This window comes from Myotis yumanensis, unplaced genomic scaffold, assembly GCF_028538775.1.
Source record: "Myotis yumanensis isolate MYYU_CA2020_CCGP unplaced genomic scaffold, mMyoYum1.0.hap1 SCAF_9, whole genome shotgun sequence".
In the NCBI taxonomy this organism is placed as follows: domain Eukaryota; kingdom Metazoa; phylum Chordata; class Mammalia; order Chiroptera; family Vespertilionidae; genus Myotis; species Myotis yumanensis.
This window is the reverse complement of record NW_027223760.1, coordinates 56,595,554-56,617,671: the sequence shown is the minus strand read 5'-3', so window position 1 is coordinate 56,617,671 and position 22,118 is coordinate 56,595,554. Positions and strand designations below refer to the sequence as shown.

General features: G+C 36.2%; 1 protein-coding gene across 1 annotated transcript in view; it reads left to right on the top strand.

Annotated features, from left to right (window-relative positions):
• Positions 1–22,118, top strand: part of CRPPA (CDP-L-ribitol pyrophosphorylase A) — a 163,949-nt gene that overhangs the window by 1,469 nt on the left and 140,362 nt on the right. Inside the window, exons 2-3 of the mRNA XM_070424386.1 lie at positions 11,573–11,849; positions 19,549–19,698. Of these exons, the coding sequence (XP_070280487.1) occupies positions 11,573–11,849; positions 19,549–19,698 (427 nt within the window). The remainder of the gene's footprint in view (positions 1–11,572; positions 11,850–19,548; positions 19,699–22,118) is intronic.

Genomic DNA, 22,118 nt, shown 5'->3' with positions numbered 1-22,118 from the left:
TTTTTTAATATTGTCATTGGAATTGTAAAGAGTCCTAATCACCCTTGATTCATGTAATCTGCCCTGTGGTTATATCTGAAACTCATAAAAACATTGAAACAGTTCCAAGTGCTTCCTCTCTTCCTTCTGTAGTGTTCCATTTCTCTTGGTAGTTGAGGGTGGGTTCTTTGAAACCATCGTATGAACCAGGCACCTACAATATTCTGGTGTGACAGACATTGTGACAGTAGCTCATTTATGCAGGTAATCTTATGGAACAGAATGGATCTTGGCCAGCAGGATTTTTGTCCATTTAGTAATTAGATGTAAGGGAGTGTATTTTGACATTTAACTTTTTTCTAGGAAAACTTATGTATTGGTTTGCAGGTTTGCATCTTAACTTAGAGGCAGCCTGAGATAGGTACCTAAAAAAATACAAATAAAATAAAACCAACTTTTAGAGTAAAATAATGTTCTTGGAAGGCCTTGTTTATGGAAAGTAAGGCAATATTTGTTTTCCATTTTTATTTAATTGATAACAGCAGTCATGAATCCTAGTGGTAACTAATCAAAACCTCCCTTTTGAAATATATCAGGGCTCATTTTTCTCACTATTACAATGCATGAAGAACTATGGAATATTATATTTGGGATATGTCTCAGGAAATCCTTGCAAACCTTGCATTCCAGGAGTGTATGTATTGGTGCTTCTAAGCTATTTGCCAAATGGAAGCCATTCTCTTGGTAAAAGTTGGGATCCATACATGGCTGATAGTTTTCCCTACAGCCTGGTGCTATAAGGCCTAGGCTATTTCATCCCCTGAGATAAATTATGCAAGTTCAAATAAGGAAAGAAAATGGAAGCGTAGAATGTCTCTTAGTTTTTCCTCTTTGGAGAAATTATGCATGCTTACTAATTTAAAGTGTAGCACAGCTCTCAATGTTCTATATAAAAGGAGATGTAATTGGGTGTCATCATTGTCAGTCATCCAGGTGCTATTAAGAAGGTTTCAGCTCTCCTTGCTCTTTAAGAGTTGTGAGTATGTGATGTCCAGAGTTTGCCTTTCATACTTAGGATTTTCCTTGCTCAAGTTTTGCCATCTCTCTATAGAAGGTTGAGATGTTTTTATGAGTAATCTTTATTACTTAGTTCTTTATTGACTAAGAAATTAAAGAAATTAAGGAATACTTTTTGAAAAAGAACCCTTATGAGTTGATTTTTTTTTTTTTTTTTGGAATTTTGAACCAACAAATTATTTAGGGTTTAGGATTGAGAAGGAGGGCACCCTCAAAGTTTGACCCCAAATTTCTGAATTGGGGTAGGAAAATGTGAAGAAACATGAACAGTATTGCTTTTTAGCAATGCCATTTATACCTGTTAATTTCCATTCCTGCATTTACCCACTCAAAGGAACTAAAAATATATAGCCATTTTTAGTGATTGCAAGAGGAAGTAGAGCAGATAAAAGATAAAACTCTAGAAGAAAGAAAGGTGATAAAGGAATGTTAACCAATCAGATTTAACAGACCTAAGAAAGTGGAAATTGAAGCCCTCAGCTAGAACATCCGTGAAGAAGCAAGTTGATTGGTCATAGAACCTTTAAATGGTTCAGGAATTAAAGGTACATATATTAGAGGTATACATAACAATATCTTCTATATATATAAGAGGCTAATATGCAAAGTATCCCCTAGGTCAGGGATGGGCAACCTTTTTATGAGTGCGTGCCAAAACCAGCAAAATCTCTTACTCAAAATTCTTCTGTGTGCCAACCCTAATTTTTTGAGAACATATTATGCCTACTTGATATCTTTTAAGGTGTATGTATGTGAAGAGCCTTGAAGAAATAATAAAATCCATTTGAGTGACAAAAACACAGTATATGATGATGAAAAATACATTTATTTTTTAATGTATATATGTACACTGATAGTCCGACAGAAAACTTTATGATTCCGTTTGATATTATCAGTGGGACTTTTACTGCTGCATCACTGATGACAGAGATTTTACATCAGGTTTATATTTAATGACCTTCAGAGATATGCACGAGCTACTACTTTCATCCGTCAGGCTACTCCTATTATGAGACTTAACAAAATTCATCACTGAGAACAAAGATTCACAAGCGTATGTGGATGAAAACATGGAGAGTAACGCTGTTGCAAAGTTTTTTAAATAGAAAAAATTTTCTGGAATGGCATTCCAAGTCCTTAATAGTTTGTTTTCGACACTTCTCTCTGGTACTCCTATCTCTAATCGCTTTTTTTCAATGTTTTTCAAGTCAACTCTAAGGTCAACAAATTTCTGCTTCCAAATTGAGCTACTCTGAAATTCAGTCAACTGCATTTCAAAGTCAGCCATGTCTATCCATGAAAACATTTGTAAGTTTAGTTCCTCCAGTTTCATGCTGTCTGGAAACCTCAGGAATTTTTCTGTCTCTTCCAGTTCTCTGAATTTCGCAAACCTTGAGAAGAACTGCTCAATAGTTGACTCGATGATATTTAAAAACAGCTTTTGAAGGCTTTGACAGTCTATTCTGTCATCTTTTGGGAGGTCTTTGATGTGCCTCTTGAGGTTTGGGAAATATCTAAATCTCTCACCATCCACATCCCTCTTAAAGACTTCCAGTTTCTTTTCAAAAGCCTTTATGTAACCAAACATAACATCAAGTGTCTTGCCAGTTCCTTGTAATTTAACATTTAAGTCATTCAAATGTTCACAGAAATTGTAAATGGAAGATTATAAGAGAGGGTTTCGCGTGCCAGCAAAAGTTACTTGTGTGCCATGTTTGGCACGTGTGCCAGGGGTTGCCCACCCCTGCCCTAGGGAGTTTGACTGGGAGACCAGGAGTTCAATTGCTTGCTATATGTGCACTGACCACCAGGGGGTGGTGCGGAATGAAGGAAGACCCCAGCCGGCAGCTGGAAGGCCCCGATTGTCCCTGATCACCGGCCAGGCCTAGAAACCCTACCTGTGCACGGATTTCATGCACCAGGCCTCTAGTGTTACATATAAAGAACCTGTTCATATATAATTTAGAAGTTGGAAGAAATATTGAGAGAAAAATCTATGTTTTGAATCAATTGGGTCTTCATATTGTTTTTGTTTGTTTTGTGTTTTCCTGCTGGTGAAATTGGAAAAATACACATTTTTCTAGATTAGCCAAGTTCTACCTGTGTGTCATTTCTTAGATACCAGTTTATCAGATTAAATGAGATTCAAAAGAATCTCTGAACCCTTACAAATCTGATGTATTTGGCTAAAGGTTCTATCTGGGCAAATATATGTCTAAATCAGTTGTGTTGAGGTACATTTATTATAATTATCCATTATGTACATATGTATAGACATGTAGAAGTGTATATGTATATATATATGTTCATATATGTTCTATATTAATCTTATGCAACTGGTCTTTCAGATCTGTACATTATGGGTATGATTAAAAGAATCAAGAATAACAACTAATTTTTAGGTTGTACTAGAAAGAAGGGCTTTTCAGAAGTTGATTAAAGTTTCTAGGAGTTTGAAAATTTCATTTTGGCCTTTTAGAAGGAATTGCAATATAAATTATTGAACCACAGATTATATAACTTGAAGAGAACTTTGATTTTTCTCATTTTATTAACAAGGAACTGAGATCAAGGGTATTAATCTCTTATATAATTATTACTTTATGACTTGAGTTTCTAAAAGGAAATGTTGCTCTAAGAAAAGAAATCATGGGAAAGTGGTATTATTGGCAGGGGCATAAAGCTCTGACAGTTAAATTGTAAAATTGGCTCACAACTGAGAGACTCATACATTTAAATTTTACTTAAAAAAAAAGTCTTTTCAGATCTAAAGGAGGAAGTAAAAATTTCTGCCAGTAATCTAATTTTTGGCTTTAAATATCTAAGGAAAGAAAGCATCATTAAGGAGGGTTAGACAACCTGGACTAGCTAAACAGATTAAAATGGCAATCACAACAAAAGCAAGTTAAAGATGCAAATTTTGGCTTATTGAGATTTTTGGCAGTGGCAGTGGGCTGGGGGGGCGGGGTTATAATTCTTCTCACAATAGATTTGAACAATATCTGGCATAGCCTTCCCCATAGCTCTTGAAGTTTCTCCAGTTCTCTTAGGTGGGGGACACTGCTTAAGATAACTTGTTCCTTGATAGGGTCCCATGCTCATCAAAACCTTATTATAAATTGGCTTCCCATACAAATCTTCTGTAGGAGGAAAATGTGCTATCCCACTAATAAAAAGCATTCCAGACCCTGTGAAAGTAATGCATATCATTTTATATTAAAACCTTGGCATTCTGATTCATGTTTTAATCCTTCATTAGTTTCGTTAATATGAGTTAGTCTTCTTGAATTTGGTAACTCCAGATGAATTTGGAAAAAAAAAATCTGTCTTATCCATTTATATGTGTTTGTTATGGAAATTCTATTTTGTGATTGAGATTGGGTTGCTTTCTTACTACCACTTTGAAAATCAATGAGAGCCCATTTTTACTAAGTGTTTAAGACTCCATGGTATGTCTTTCAGTCTATTAATTTATGGATTATATGATTTTATGTTTTCTCCTTGTCTTTCATTTTTGCTTTCTGTGTACTTTTAAAAAAATGTTCTCTCCGATATTTCAGAAACCACTGCAAATTCTGTTAGAACAAGATAGAACAGAAATAAATACATAAATGTTAATCCAAATGAACAATGTTGATTGCTTGAATTAAGCTGAAAGTAGGAATGGAGTAGGGAAGCCAGGAGAAATATTTAGACAGGAATTGACAGGTTTTAGTGATTAATTGGATAAGGGATTCAGAAATAGAAAGGCATTTAGGAAGCTTTTAGTTGATTGATTGCTCAGATATATGAATTTGACTTTAAAAACTTTTGTCTTAATGCTTCATTAATAAAAGGGTCAGGTCTGAGTCAGAGGAAGGAATGGACCTATATTTTGTACAAAAAAAAATACAAAAAGACTACATTTTGTAGAGATCAGATGATTAGAGATTTGTGTTAAGTTCCCAGTGGCTCTCATAAGGCTCCTTCAACACTAAAGATAAGATCAGGACTGGTGGACTCGGCTTGACCGCTGGAAGCCTTCATGGGCGGTAGTACGGAGACTTGACTGGTGAAGGCAGTCAGAAGCCAGCCCTTTTAAACAGATTCAACATTTTGCTCCTAAAATATCAGGATGGGTTCAGAGAAATGGAAATCCATAAATTAGGGCCACAGTACAATCTAGAAGACTGTCATGGCAACGATCAGAGCTGCCACTGTCCCTAGGGGCCAAACTTTTTGGCTTCAAGACAGTACTTTAGAGGTGTTAACGGGGCCCGATTTTCCATCTGTTTCTTTTTAAAAACATTTGTTTAAATCTTCTATTTTCAGCTGATCTTCTTATACTACCTGAGCAGAGTGCTTCTCTAAATATCTTATTCTAGGAGAAAATAACATCTGAGATATTATATTTTTTTCCGAAAATATCTGTAGGTGTAATGGAGCTTGAGGTTAGGTTTGTAGTTTTCCCGTGGAATGTGCTAGGAAGGAAATACTCAGGAGATCTTGATAAAACCCAGACACAGGGGGTTCAGTGTGGACTTGCCTTCAGCTAAGGAGGTCAACCAGATCCATTTATTCAGCAAATATTTGTGCAGTAGGCACTGTGTGAGGTACTTAGGTTCTTTCTCCGTTTCATGATTCTACATTATTAAATTTTAATACTGTGAAAGGCTTTTAATTCTATAACTAGGAAAGAATGTGAATAAATCCTCTGAAACACAAACAGTATTTATAAAGGCTTGCAAGTTCTGGGGATATGCTTGGGTTGCCGAACAAAACAGCATAATAAGCCCATTATCTCCAAGAATGGCCTAAAATGGTGTTTTTCAAACTTTTTTTTATTGTGACCTGTTATAAGAATTACACTTTGATTCATGACTCAATGACAAGCACATAATTATTATACATACTCTCACATTGGAAAGAATTTCATGAAAACAACCTATCTTTTCTATTTGCTATGCATTCTAATTTTTCTATTAACTTCTAGTTCATTTACTCAGAAATATTAGTCTAATCTTACTAAACTGATTTTATAGCACACTAGTGGGTCCTGAAATCTGCAGTTTGAGAAACAGTGGTTTAAAACACTTTTCTATTTTAGAACTTCATACAATTGTGTGAAATAACCTAAAGCCAGGAGTTTATCTGTTGGTAATTATTTACATCCATCTAGTTTGCTTTCTGTTTGATGAACCATAGATGATTATTTTATAACTATTTTAAGACATTCTGGTAAAATTGGGATTTACCTTTGGAAGTTCATTCATTAATTCATTGAACAGATATTTGAATGACTACTCTATGTCAAGCAATGTCCCATCATCTTTCTCCCTCTTAATTGTTCCATATATTAACATTTAATTCAAATTAATTTTTGATAAAAAACAGCAATATTATGTCTTTAAAAGTTGCTTTTAACCTATTTTTCTGGTAGACTATAATATGAAAAGCAACAGGAATGAATAACTTAGGGTACAAGTTAAGCTCTTGCCTTATGAAACAATCCTGCCCACTGATTTAGTTGGGCATGCTTTTATAATTTCTCTATCTTAAAAATAAGCTTAGTGTGATGTTGTGTTAATAAACAACTCAAATATATTTTTTACTTTTAGAAATTCTTTTCTATAAATAAACTCAAGAGCAGTTTTTATTCCTTTGTAATTGTTTTGGCTTTCTCTTCTCTATTCATTATTCATTTAACAGGTGTTTATTGACATATGGCCTGCAAGGTCAGGAATTCTGCCAGGGTTTGTTCACTATATATCACCAGTGTCTAGCATAGTGACTGGCAAATGCTAGATGCTTGAGGTTTGTTGAGTGACTAAATGAACACACGGATAAAGGAATACCTATGTTTGCTTGAATTATAAGAAATTTGACTTTTTTTTTTTTTTTTACCACAAATGCAGCAATGTTATATGGTTCAACACTAATAACATAAATGAAGTGCTGGAGACACAATAATTCAGACATAATATTATCTCTCTAGAATATTATGGCCTCTTTCTCAGAGTGTTAATGCATTTATGGAGGCTAACAATATGAGTTCCAAAATCAAACTGGGTTCACCCAGGTCCCTTCATTTCTAACTATGGGATCAAAGACAGATCATTGCATCTGTATCCACTGTAAAATTGTATAGTAACTTCTCTCATGGAGCTGATATAAGTATTGAGATATTACAGGATATTGCAGGCAAATGCTCCAGTACCTGGCACCTAGCAGGCAATCAGTACATCTTAGTTGCTGTTTCTACTATTAATATTACTGAAAGTTTAGTAGGTGCCAGGCCCTGGGGTGTAGTCTTTTCTTTCTATGAGTTAGCAAGGATATAGAAAAGGAAACAGAATACAGTAAGATGCTTGATAAGACTCCCTAGCTTGATAAGAGTCCTCTGGAAGCAATGCTTCACCCAGAATCACAGGGACATCTTCCTGGAGCTGACAGCTGAAGAGAGTAGGACTCAGCCTAGAGTGAGTGGGGGTAGGGGAGGGACAGGGTCAGGGGATAGTGTTGAAGAGGCAAAGGAAGCAGCACAAGCAAAGTCATGGGTGTGAGAGAATGTGGTCAGTAGAGTAAGAGGGATATGGAGAGATCAAGTGGTGCAGGGAGAAGTAGGCTGAGCTCAGGAATTGAAGGGCCCTGCTCAAGAGCCTGCAAGGGTAGGCCTCAGGTTTGCACTTGAAGAAAACCATCTAGAACTGGTGAGAATGGTTTTTGTTGAGATAAAATGAGAAGGAGACCAGCAAAGAGGTTGGTGTAATACATTATGGGAGAGCTGTGCCACTGCAGACAGAATCTTGGGAAACCCCATATTTTGGGAACACTGAGGAACTGTCACTGTTATTTGCTAAGGGCTTTGTTAAGTATAGTATAACTCTAAACCATATCAGTATAGTGTAAGTTCTAGCAATTGTTAAATTTGCAATAAAAGGAGTGGAGGATGGATGGGCTAAAAAACAAAGAGCACCCATACTTAGCTTATTCCAAAATTCCTTTTATTGCCTGCACAGATTGCCATATATTTTATTCTTTGGTATTCTGTGAGTTAATTCCTTCAAATGATTTACATATGTAAGTATTTTGGCCCTCTAGGAGATTTAGAATCTAGGAATTAGAGTAAAGAGTAAAACATCTCAAAACAAAACAATCTACAAAACCACATTGCATAGGGAAGGCTGTTTTTATTCTTGATTTTTACTCTATTCTCATAATCTTTGAAACTATGCAATGTTGTAAGATGTTGCACTGCTCCTGATAGATGAGATAGACTAAAGTCATTTATTCATCCAACAAATAATTGAATACCTCCTAGGTCAGTGATGGCAAACCTATGACACGCGTGTCAGAGGTGACACGCAAACTCATTTTTTTTTGTTTTTCTTTGTTAAATGGCATTTAAATATATAAAATAAATATCAAAAATATAAATCTTTGTTTTACTATGGTTGCAAATATCAAAAAATTTCTATATGTGACACGGCACCAGAGTTAAGTTAGGGTTTTTCAAAATGCTGACACGCCGAGCTCAAAAGGTTCGCCATCACTGTACCTAGGTATAAAGTGTAAAGCAATGAACAAAACAGATTGTTCCTGCTGTCATAGAACCTACATTCTAAAGGACGGCATGCTGTATTATCTTGATGAAAAATGATAAAAACATATTTTTTATCACAGTATTTTATTTTTGGCATAAGATGGTAGTGTAGGAAAATTAGGTATCAGATATCTTTCTCATTTGTTTCCCAGATTATGAGAGACAGTATAGTGTTGTGAGGATTACATGAGAGTTAGAATATTACTAATGCTTAGGATATAGTGCTTAATTTATGTTAACTATTATTATTTACATTATATGATAATGGACTTATATTGCTAATGTTATTGGCTAATGTAGATTACCTCTAATTTACCTCTTAATTCCCATGTAGAAGCTCCATCTGGTAGCCAGACTATCATCATTGTCTTGCCCAGACTTTAGCAGTAGTCTCCTACCTGTTCTATCTGCATTCTTTCTCTGTCTACTAAATCTATTTTTCACCTTGCAGCCAGAGTAAAATTTATGCTGTTAAATTAGTTTCCTATTGCTTCTGTAAAAAATTTCCATGAACCAAGTGGCTTAAAGCAATAGAAATTTATCTTACACTTCTGGAGGTCAGAAGCCCCAAATCATTCCCAGTGGGCTAAAATAAAGATACTGACAGTGCTATGTTTCTTCAGGATGCTCTAGGGCAGTGATGGCGAACCTTTTGAGCTTGATGTGTCAGCACTTTGAAAAACCCTAACTTAACTCTGGTGCCATGTCACATATAGAAATTTTTTGATATTTGCAACCATAGTAAAACAAAGACTTATATTTTTGATATTTATTTTATATATTTAAATGCCAGTTAACAAAGAAAAATCAACCAAAAAAATGAGTTCACGTGTCACCTCTGAGATGCATGTCATAGGTTTGCCATCACTGCTCTAGGGATAATCCATTTATTTGGAATTTTCAAGATTCTACTTGTGGTCCTGAATCTCTCTGTTATCACACCTTCCTCTTTGACTCACCTGCCTCTCTCTTTCACATATAAGGACTCATGAGTATATTGCACCCACCAAGATAGTCGAGGATGATCTTTCCATCTCAAGACCCTTCATCACATCTGCATCATTTCTTTGGTGTGTAAGGTTACATAGTCACAGGTTTTGGGAGCTAGGGGATGGACATCTTTCGGGGGCCTTTATTCTGCTACCATCATGTCATAGAACAGTGTCCAGAACATTGGTGGAAATAAGTTAGTTTGTTAGTTTATTTATTTCTTGAATGTCTTCTTATGAATTAAGCTTTCCTATGGGTTCCTAATACTTTTAGGATTAAAGACGTAAGCCTCTACCTTGGCCTGGGAGGTCCGCCTGGCCTCCCCAGCCCTGTGCTTTCCTGGGCCTCCATCCACATCAAGCTCTTTTCCCCCGCTTGCTCATAGAACTCCGTTTCTTCCCAGCTTTTCAGGACCTTGCAGTGGCCTCTGCTTACACCAGCCCTCTCTCCCTCCCTCCAAACCCTGTTGCTTGTTTTCCTGCCACTCTCAGCTTGGATGGTAGAGCAAACTCTTCTTAAAGGGGCATCATCTTGAACTTTTCTCTGCTGGTTAAATATTCTACTTGTACACAGTCCTGGAGCCTGGCCTGCTCTTTCATAGCACTTGATCACAACTTGCAATTGTTTATTAGTGTTCTTATGTGTTTCATCTGTAAGCTCTGTGAAGGCAGTGACTATTTCCATTGTATACTCAATGCTGATAATTTATTTGGTGCTCAGTAAATATTTGTTAAGGGAATGGACTTAAAATGAAAAGACAGCATGCTTGTTGAGTAGCTCTTGGTTCTGTTCATCAGTGTAGTATTCTTGTAGCCCCAGGCAGAATGGAGTTTTGGGTTATGCAAAGGATTTGTTCAATAACAGACAGTAGGAGATTGATAATTATTGAATAAAGCAACCCAATGTTGTTCATTCATTTTTTTTCAATGAAGTGGAGAGTTAATTTCACTACTTAGTACTTTTAAGACCCCTCTTCCATCTCTTTAAAACTATGTTTGACTTAGACATATAGAATCTCATAGACTAGTGATTCCATTAAATTTTAAAGTGGACTTCATTCAGAGTTGATGTCATGGTTCAGAGGGCGTTTTCCTGGCTTAGGCCTGTGGGCTGTGGAACATTGTGTCTAAAATGACATTACCCACTGTTAGCACTGGTGTTCAAGAGAAGTCTGCCAGACTTCTTTAACGCAGCCATCACTCAATGTATGTCAGTGGCTCTCTTTTAAGAAAATGTTTTACAACAGGAAAAGAAAAGTTTTATATTTTATATCTGACTCAACAGATTAATTTCTTTTTTCAATTTTATATTTTACTAAATTATGAGTTTTTCCCATTTTATTCAAGCTGGATTTATATTTATATTAATTTAATTATTATAGTTTCCCCATTTAAGCTACAGTATTTCACCCTGATGTCGGCATAATTTGAGTTAGTTATCCAGCTTTGTTGTCAGTTCAGTGAACTTTCTAGAAGAAAGAGACAGAGCTTTTGGAATTTAAAAGTGCTTTGAAGGGTTCCTATTCTATGAGGAAAAAAATTATTTGGAGAAAATCAATTTAAAAGCATATTCTTGTTATATTCTTTTTTCTCTACTGATTAATATTGCAATTATTTAAATTTAACTTTTAAGACAAATCTATACTATATATCTATATATCATATCTATCTATTTTCACTCTATAGATAATTTCACACTATATATTGTGAAATACTATGTTTATATCTGTCTGTTTCTATATAGTGTGACATAGTCACTGATGTTTTATTTTTTAATCTCTTTGCTAAACTTGATAAAAATTCATAAAACTGATTAACTTTCAGTTCTTAATATTTCTATGAAGATATACTAGTACTTACTAAAATTAACTTTCTGTTATTAGCTTAACTTTAGTTGTTGCATCCAAATCAATCTATATAAAATGTGTATGTACTTTCCTTTTAGAGTATGTTGGATAAAGGACATTGTTGTGTCAGTAACTAGAGAGAACATGGAAGCAATGAAGGGTATTATTCAGAAGTACCAGCATAAGCGCATCTCACTAGTTGAAGCTGGAGTGACCCGCCACAGGTCAATATTCAATGGACTAAAAGCTCTGGCTGAGGATCAGCCAGACTCCAAGCTCTCGAAGCCAGAAGTAGTGATTATCCATGATGCTGTGAGACCTTTTGTGGAGGAAGATATTCTCCTTAAAGTGGCCACAGCTGCTAAGGAACATGGGGTAAGTATTTATACTTATGTGAGTGGATAAAAGAGGCAAACACTATATAGAGTGGTTCATTTGCTGAGTTTTGATGGAATTACTAGTGGCCCGGTGCAAGAAATTCATGCACATTAAAAGGGAATTAATTAGAGGAAATTATATCATATCTTTGTTGTTGTTGATGTAACAAAACAACAAAGATAGGATATAAAACCAACAAAAACATGATGTAAAAACAACACTGATGCAAACAGTCATTTGTGAAAAAGCCAGGAGGTTACCAATCATTTTTCATTTTTGAAAAAGCCAAGAGGCTCCCTCCTCCCTCCTGTCAGGGTCCGGTTTGAAGGCTGGCCATGCCCCCCGATCGTGCGAGACCCAGAGTTCCACTGCGCCCCGGCCGGGGCCAGAAGGGAGCTCCCTCCCACAGGCATCCTGCTGTTCGGTTGTCTGTCCAGTCGTTTAGGTCATAACTGCCCCTGGCTTTTTATATATTAGGATATTTAAATGTGAAATTATTAAAATGGGCACGATGATCTGAAGAGGTTAGGGTAATTTGTTTTAGGAATTTTGTAGATTGCGAGATTGTTCTGGAATTTATCTTTGCTATAGTCATTTATCCTCATAATGTAATATGAGCTATTTGGAGAAGAATGTAGTAATAATGTCATCAGAGTAGGAAAAATGTCTAAGAAGTCAGTCAAAATTCCAATATGTATGATAAATGTGTGTGTATATATTCTAAATTTCCTTGAAATGGTTAGAATAGTGATCCAATAGCTTCAGGAAATCCAGGCACTACTTCCTGCCAACCCTCATACTGTTGTAATAATAAAAAAACATAAATGCAGTTAATAGAAACTTATCCTAGTAATTGAAGTTCTTATGTTGGTGGGAAGAATTGGCATCTTTTACAACCACTGGCCAATAAATTGCAAAATATTGGCCTGAATCAAATACTATCTAAGGCAAGAAAAGAGTGATGACTGTTTAGTCAAAGACACTTTACAATTTCTTTTCCATGGATTCCTTGTCCTTTGTTCTCATAAATGGTGTTCTATAGACTCTGAACAGATTTTCTTCTTAGCCCCAAATTTTCAAGCTCTACCAAAAGGTCCTATTTAGATAAATCATTTTCTAAGTAAGCTATACAGTGTGACAGCCCCTGAGGTGGTATACATGCTAAAGATAACTATGATTTTTTAACTTATATTACATTTTGGATAAAACAAGACAAATTAATGTAGATGTATTAATTACCTCAAGAGACTAAGATGTCCAATATTAAGGCTAACATTAGAGTTGCCTGCATACAGGAACTCAAAAGTATCACAAGGACACAATTTCACTCTCTTCATTGTGTATGCACCCTTCTTGAGTTCCACAGATTCGATAGGACCTCAGTAGGACCAGCAGTGAAATTCTTTTAGTGTTTGTTCATCCTTACTCTTGATGATAGTTTGTCTGGGTATACAAATTCTAAGGCTTCAGATTTTAACTCCCAATACTTTGAAAATATAGGATATAATTGTTTCCTGGATTTTATCCAGCTTTTGGAAGTCGGCTAACTATGAAAAGACATGTATTTTGTGTGCTTTTACTTTTCCTCCCTTTCTCTGACAGTAGGCCTCAACATGTCTTCTCCTGAAATCCCTGTGCTCCTGTTCTCCCCATCCCAACATCTCTCCAAGGTTTTTTGATGTTACAGTTCAGACACTATCTTGCTTGCCACAACTCTGCAGACCTACCCATGGATATTGTATTTATCTAAGAGTTCTATTTGCCTAGGACCTTTTGAGCACTGGTTTATGGTACATTTTACTGAATTCTCACAAAACCAGGTCCCCTTGAATTGGGTTGCTTTCTAATATTTAAAACGAGGGATTTTTGCATCTGATAGCAGGCTCCACACTGTAATTTCTTTCTATATATTTTTTTTAAAAATATATTTTATTGATTTTTTACAGAGAGGAAGGGAAAGAGATAGATAGTTAGAATCATCGATGGGAGAGAAACATCGATCAGCTGCCTCCTGCACACCCCCCACTGGGGATGTGCCCGCAACCCAGGTACATGCCCTTGACCGGAATGGAACCTGGGACCTTTCAGTCCGCAGGCCGACGCTCTATCCACTGAGCCAAACCGGTTTCAGCTCTTTCTATATTTGAATATTGATGTAATTTCTTTCTATATTTGAACATTGATGAGGGTCTCTCAAGCTTGGCATGACTAACATTTTGGGTAACATAACTCTTTGTTGTGGGGGCTGTCCTGTACTGTGGGGTGGTTAGCAGTATCCCTATTTACATCCCCAGCCCCCACACCAGTTATATGGTGGATAATAAATTTACAGAGTTAGAGCATAATTAACCATAATATTACACATGATTTTGTCCTTCTTTCTTCCCCCACCCCATTTTATTGATGTATAATGAACATACAGCACTAAATAAGTTTAAGGTATACAGCATAACGTCTTGACTTAACATAGGTTGTGATCACCACCTTATTCCTTTTCTTAAGGTAAATAGTTGTCTCTGTAATTTAGTGAGCAATTGGGTATGATGTCAGTTTAAAAATGGCTCTGGATATTTTGTTTCTTGAACAGTTACAGAACTTTAGTAGTGGTAGAATCTTACAGAGGGCTTAAAATCAAAGGTTTATGTAGACTTCCTTTCTCGTATAGGAAGAATATACATTTCTTCATTAAACATTAACTAGTTTTTACTTAGAAAGTCTTTGAGTCATCTTCTAAAGAGAAACTGAATTGCATATTATAACCAGAAACGTTGACATGTGGTGTGTGGGTATGTTTGTATGTGATCTGTTTGGATTCTGCAGCATGACTGTATTTATTAATGATTGATAGCACTTTGGAAATTCTATTAAGTTTCATATGTGTGCATCAGGAAGAATGTACTTTCCCACCACTCAATTTTACAACTTTGTGCAGTATATTCTGCAGTATGTTCTAAAATAGAGATGGAAAATTACTTGGTGGAAATTTGACATTGGGATGAGGTGACCAAGGCTAACGGTCACTTGTTCTGAACTCTGTTGGATGGTTTTGATCATGAGAAAGTGCACTGAAGGGCAGAGTTTAGTCCTGGGTGGGGTTCAGGTAATGAGCTCCCCTGGGTCATTGGATCTTGTGGCATTATCTATTGGAGAGACACTTTGGTGTTGATTTAAGTCCTAGCTGTAATGAATCACTTTTATTTGTGAGTAAGCAGTGAGTTCTGATTTAGTGGTAAATTTTAGACCTACTTTGATAAAGATTTAAATGCCATGGAATGAGTGAAACTTCATTTGTTTCTGATGCTGGAGAAGATACTGTGTGAAAAAGCTTTTGTTTTACTGCATTACTTGAAATTACCAACACCTATATATCTGTTCAATGAATTACTTAAAATGAAGTTGGAGAAGGGGTAGATCAAGGCAAGATGAGTATATGTAGGGATTAAAATGAAATAAAGCTTATTACATACATATCCAAGTGTGACATACCTGGTCATATTAGATTTAAGGTAAATGTTACTAGCTTAGCTTCCAAGAATTAAAATTCAGTAGTATGTAAAATGGAGAACTCCTTATTCTTTTCTGCTATGTATTTACTTTTAGGGGTATTTTGCAGTGATAGAGTAACTTGGACAGAGGTTTTTCTAAAATACCCATATTTCTATATTGAATAAATAATATATTCTTTTATTTTGTCAAAAAGGAGGTTGGAAGTATTCTATTAGAAAATATCCAGAATCTTATAATTGCTAATGATTAGCTTTGAAGATCTTATTCTGTAAATATTTATTAAGTAGAGTTTCAATAAAGACAAATCAGCTAATTGAAATTGTAATTACAAGGTTGGAGGATTTCTGATATACATTGTCATAATTAGCTTGAATGCAGATGCCTGAGGAGTAATGCCTGTTAGCACCTGCTGTGTGGATGGATGATTAGCATTGTTCAATTTTGCTTTAAAAGGTGAACAGTAGAGGTGGGGTTCATTATTGCCACATTGTATGATTTATATCTATGCTGATTTCCATGCATTGACATGTGGAAATACTTTGATAGATTAGCCTGAGAGGCAAGTAATCACTGTTGTGCTGAGCTGTTAAGCTTCCATTCAGGCTTATTATACTAATTCCCAAGGAGACAGCGTATTTGATCACTTGGGAATCATACTTCAGGCTCCCCAGATCGCTGCATTTGGGAGGCAACTAACCATCTTTGTCCAAACTTGTGTCATAATTTGATGCTTTGAATTTCAGAAAAGATCATATAATTGAGGATTCATTGCATGTTTATTTCTGAACAAATGTCCCTTACCAGGGAACTAGATATAGAATACATGTCTATTAGCATTAGCATCTTTCTTCTATACTGTTTATACCAGATAGCTGGAATAGTAGTCAGAGAAAAGAAAGGTCAACAAAGGAGTTATTTTCACTTGTGGCCCTTTTCTGGGCCTTTTGTTTAGTAAGACCCCGGAAGCTGGTAATTGCCTGTGTTTTCGATTGTCTTCATATTGTACTACTTTCTAAATGATATTTTGGATTCCATAGGTAAGGACTTACTAATTCTTGGAATTCACCCATTCTGCCATGACATCTCAAATATGTATGATTTCTGGTCTCAAGAAGTTAGTTTTTAATAATAAAAAATGAGAGTTCATAAATACACATTTTAGAAATTTTCTTTTTAAAAATACTGAAAACATACAGAAAACTTTGGACACCTTCAAATCTGTCACTTGGTATAAGGAATCAAACTTTAATAGTCAGTTTGAAACTGTGTCCCTGCCCTGATCTTATTTACTCCTCCCAAATGGGTAACACTACCTTGAACTTTGTTTTTATTGCTCTCTTGCTTTTTTTCTTCAGTTTTGTAGCATGTATCCCTAAAGAACATTTGTTATGTTTGTTTGATTTGTTTTTATATATTTTTTGAGGTATAATTGACATATAATTAACATATATTTGTATGATATTCTAAATCTTATGTTTTGCATATATCTTGACAGCTTTTTTTTTGCACAACATATTTTGGGAAATGTATGCATGTGAATCTGCAGCTATAGTTCATTCATGATCACTGCTTTATGTATAGCAATAACTATAGAAAAGAAAAAAAATTTGTTTCATTGCATCTCAATATTTTGAAAAACTGGCTATTTTAAATCGTGTATTTTATAAGTTTTAGATATGGATCCTCTTCTTCCCACATCCCCAGGAGCTGTTATTTGCGACTTTGCTGGTCTATTCTAGTGAAGTCTTTTCCTCTACAGGGTGAAGCCTACGGTGTCACTTCTCAGAGGGTACCGTCTTGGGCATGTGATCTTAGCAGGGTTCTCTTTGAGTGTCTTCCCTGATCTCTCTGTTATACTGACTGCCACTGTTGACATCACCCCTAATTGATAAGCTTCATTTATTGCCAACTCATTACTCTTTTTTGGGGGCGGGGGGGGGGGCGGGCAGAGGACAGTGCTCTGAGCATAAATTGCTCTACAGCCTGATCCATTAAGTTCTGGCCCCTTGGCAGGGCTGGTTTTTGAGGCCAGTGTTGGAGGTTTGTTCTTATCCCAGGGAGGCTCTTGTTGTCTCTTTCCCTGGTGTTCTCTGGTTAACTAGCCGGCCTGCAGTTTAGCCTTTTGGTCTCCTGTATCTACTGGCCTCCTCTTAATTACTTATCATGACAATCTCATTTCATTTGGGAGTGTCCTTGGGCTTAAACTTCCAAATAAAGTGATTTCCCTTGGGGAAAGCTTCATAGCCCTCTGCTCTTCGAGCCTGTCTCTTGCCTTGCGAACAGTCCCTGCATCACTACTTTGGAGATGTGGGTGGGCATGATGACTGTTTCTTTCAGACTGATACCCCTACTTCATGAGCAGGGTGCTGCATGGGGGCATTAGGAGACTCCCAGAATTTCTTTTTGCCTCTTCTGGTGTAGAACCTCTGCATTATGTGTGATCTGGGGCAAGAGACATCCAGGCCCCAGTATTCTCTGCCTATCATTTCCGGGGCAGATCCTTACCCTATATGTGGGTGTCTCTAACCTCTTGGCCATACTTGCCTGTTATTTAGCTTCTGTGGGAGACATGGAGCTGAGTAAGATGGGAAATGTTAGCACTCTGCTTCTCCCATTGGGAACTAGGAAGAGAGGGAGCCCCATTCTTTGGCCATACCTATTCTAAGAGGAACTTCAGCCATACTAAACTGGGTGTAGAATGAGAGAAGAAATGGATATGACTTGAGCACCACAGGCTCTCTATGGTCTCCCCAAGATTTAGAAGATTTTCTTGAATAAAGTTTCCTAATTTGCTGAATGCCCTTAGGACAATTTTCAATGGCTTTTCCATGTTTTGTTTTTTAAATAATTTTCACTATTTATAATTTGCTTGGGAGAGAATCTGCAGAGCTTCTCATGTTGACATTTGAATGTCTCATGTTCTCTTTTAAGTAAATTTTTATTTCGTTGCCTGGCATAAAATTAGCTATAAGTAGTTGCAATGGAAATTTAATTTTTTTCTTAAAAAGCAGTGTATGTATATACACGTGTGCACATGTGTTTCTTTCCTGTTTTGTCTTCTAACCCCTACTGATAGGTTTGACCAGTTAGGCTTGTTCCTTACTTACCTTACTTACCTTTCACCTACTTGGACATCACTTCCTCCCTGTCACCCTTGGCTAGTCTCCTCATTTTTATGCCTCGGGTCCAAATTTTTACTTGCGTCACTGGAAATGGTGACACAGTTTGTAAACTGTCTACATGGCTCATACATTAGCTTTGATTTTTAGCCAATCTCTTGGCATTTGTAAACTAGTTCATAGACTGTCTTTCTTGCTCAGATGTTGGTCTTCAGGCCAAATGTGTTGTATTTGTGCTGCAATCCCCCTGTAGCAACTACGTGAAAGATAGGATATTTTGGATACAATATAAGGAGGTTTGGTTTAATTGCCTACCATAGGAACTGTATTTTAAGGCTACTTCTCCAAGACAGCTGTATGGTAATGACCTCTAAGCCTATATTACAAAGACACTGAATTAAAGCTAAAGGCAAAAATTGTCAGATATGAAGGTGTGTTTTTTAATAAAATTTAGATACGTCTATTAATGAAACAGAGCTTTTATCAGAGCAATTGATATTAATGGATATTTTGCCTGAGGGAGCATTCTACTAATGCTATGTTTGAAGAGAACTGTTTTTCACAGGAATTAGAGCAAAACATAAATTCATTGTTACGTGGGTTGTTGAGTCTCATTTTGGGGATCTTAGGGTATATGTCTGTTTCCTTAATTTTCTAATGTGTAAGTTAAATCTTTTGAAAGCATACTAATTAGTAATTCATGTATAATTCATTTCAGTTCTTTCATATAGTGTTTCTCTTTCTTCCATCTTTAGGGAATACCCAATTATATCATTGCATCCATTTTTAGTATTTGACTTCAATGGCCTGTATAAAAAGGATTTTAAACCTATGATGAAGAAAATTTTCTACCTCTTATATATGGAACTGTAATATTATGAAATTGGTTCTTGGTGTGACATGATTTGATTTATGAACCAAATGAATATTTGTTCAAATATTTTCTTGAGGTAGTTTGTTGAAGGTATGAATAACATCTGCTTTCAAAAATAAGATACAGAGTTTAGAAATTGACTTCAAAATATTTTCTAGGTGAAACAATGTCTTGCTTGCCTCTGTTTGTCATTTAGGCAGCAGGAGCAATTCGCCCTCTTGTATCCACCGTCATCAGTCCATCTGCCGATGGTTGCTTAGACCACTCCCTGGAACGTGCCAGACACAGAGCAAGTGAAATGCCACAGGCTTTTCTATATGATGTGATCTATGCAGCATATCAGCAGGTAAGAATTCTGGCTTTTTTTAGAAAGCTTCTGTGTTGCAGGTCCCTAAGACCACCTCTATATTTGGAGATTTTCTAGAACTTGTGGGTCTCAGTCTATAGTTGTACTCATGGCTTAAGTTGATTATAGTGAAGTAGTGAGGATGCACAGCTGGATCCTGTGAGAAAGAGACATAGGCAGATTCTGGAAGAATCCATGCGCAGGATTCCTTATATTCTCTCCCTCCCTTGAAGGGTAGCACAAACACCACCTATCCTCCCACCTCCCCTCCCCCCAGCAAAAAAATGAACATGTGTATGTTGTTTCTCTCCAGGGAAGCCCTTTGTAGACTTGGTGTCCAAGGTATTTGTTGGGATTGGTCTTGTAGACATCCTGCCTACCACATAAAAGTAAAATCCAGATTCTCAGAGGAAAGCAGGTGTTTAACATAAACCATACTGTTTATGCAAACACTCTGGGCACAGAGAGCCACCCTTATCAGTTAACTCTTCACTGGGAATACTCCAAGAACCAGTTTCTCGTGTGCTGGCTGAGGGCCCACCTAGTTAGCAGGTGTTTCTGAGGACAGCAGTCTCAGGCTTTTTGTGATAAATTTGCTGCACAGCTGTGCAGACATTTTGTTAATTACATTTTAAAGGGTAAGTTCTTTGAAAACATCAAATAATTTATTCATGTTGAGATTATAATAGATTACCTTTGTTTTTCATGTTTTGGAAACATTTTTGTACCTATGTAAATTTTGCTGCCATACAGTTATTGAGTAGCAGGTATTATTCTTGTCCAAAACTTTCCAATGAAATATAAGTTAGAGAGACTAACCCAGTGCTTGGTCAATGTTAGACAATCAGTAAATATGAGATAATAATAATATGAACATTGACATTTATAATAGAAAAATACCACATATTTTTGATAGAGGGTAGTTAATCACACACATACATTAAATTATCACTCAATCTTGACTACCTGTTACTGTTTTAAAATGAGATTATGTAAATTAGAATCCATCCTAATGATATGAAAAGTCAGCCATGGTTTATATTGTTTTCTTAAAATATTGAATATGAAGCATAGGAATTTGCCTGTATTTCATAATTAATCCTATAAATGTTATGCTACGATAAATTTCTTTGGCTTTTTAATCCAAATATTCTATTTTATAGCCTAAATATTGCTGGGCTAGACTATATCTGCCATCTTTCTTGAAATTAATGAAATAATTTGTTATTAAGATATGATAGCTATATCTTAGACAAAAATTTGAGTATTATTTCATAATCCTCACATTAAAGTACCATTTTTAGCATTTTTTTTCTGGAGAATTAAGCCCTGATGCAGCTGGAGCTCCAATAAAAGTTTCCTCCTTTCTGGAACTTGACTGCCTTCTTATCTTGTTACATATTCCTTAGATATTAGGTAAGTGTTCACTTTCCTGCCCTCTGGTCCTCTCCCCAGTCAAGGTTAGGTCAGTGCCCTGTTTTTTTCTGCCCAGCATCAAAATTATAATTAATTACTTGGGAAGCCATTTATAAAATATCTGATTCTACTACTAGACTCTGAGCCTTGCAATGGTAAGTGTCTGTAAGAACAAGAGAAGACAAACGATGAGGCAAACAGAGGATACAGAATCAGACTGAAAAGAGGATAGCAAAAACAATAGGGTTGTTACTTTCTTCTAGTGGTTTGTCCCAAGTTCATGTTATTGAATGGAAAATAAAGATCCTGGGAAACATTTTTTTCAGTCTGGTAGATTACTGGAAATCTCTTCTGTGTTTGTGCTTTTCTGGTGGGAAAGTTCAAGGTGGGGAATGGAATGTGTGGGAAGAGGCATACAATGGAAACACTTATTCTGTCATGGGCAGGAGGGCCTCTTGGAGTTGTCAAGGGCTTTTTGTTTTATGTTCTAAAACCCCCGATCTCTTTGTTACAGACTTTGGCAAGAAAATCTGCTTTTAAAAAATAAACAGAAATGAACTGAGACATAGTATTTGTCTCTTCTTGATTTTTTTTTTTTTTACTGTAGGACTTTGCATGTCAAACCAGGTACTGACTTCTGGAGGGAAGTCAGGAGAGGGCAGGAGCTACAAGGACGTTGAGAAGTTACACAGATGGACACTGAAGACATACATAAGTGACCATCAGTTCCTAGGCTTTGTATGAGGCAAATGCTGACAGAAACTAGTACCCAGGCAGTTCTAATTCATCCTCCCAGGATGACAGAGCTGTCAATTACCAAGCAATTCCATGATCACATGATCTCTATGTGTGCCTAGCAAAGAGATACCATTATTTAGAGCGAAGAAATAGGTTCAAAATGAAAATCTTTCCTGTTCACTTGAATGCTAAAGGAAATTCCATGAGGTATGGGTTCATCCAGAATCAGATGATAAAATAAATGTTGGTCACACTTTGTCATTTGA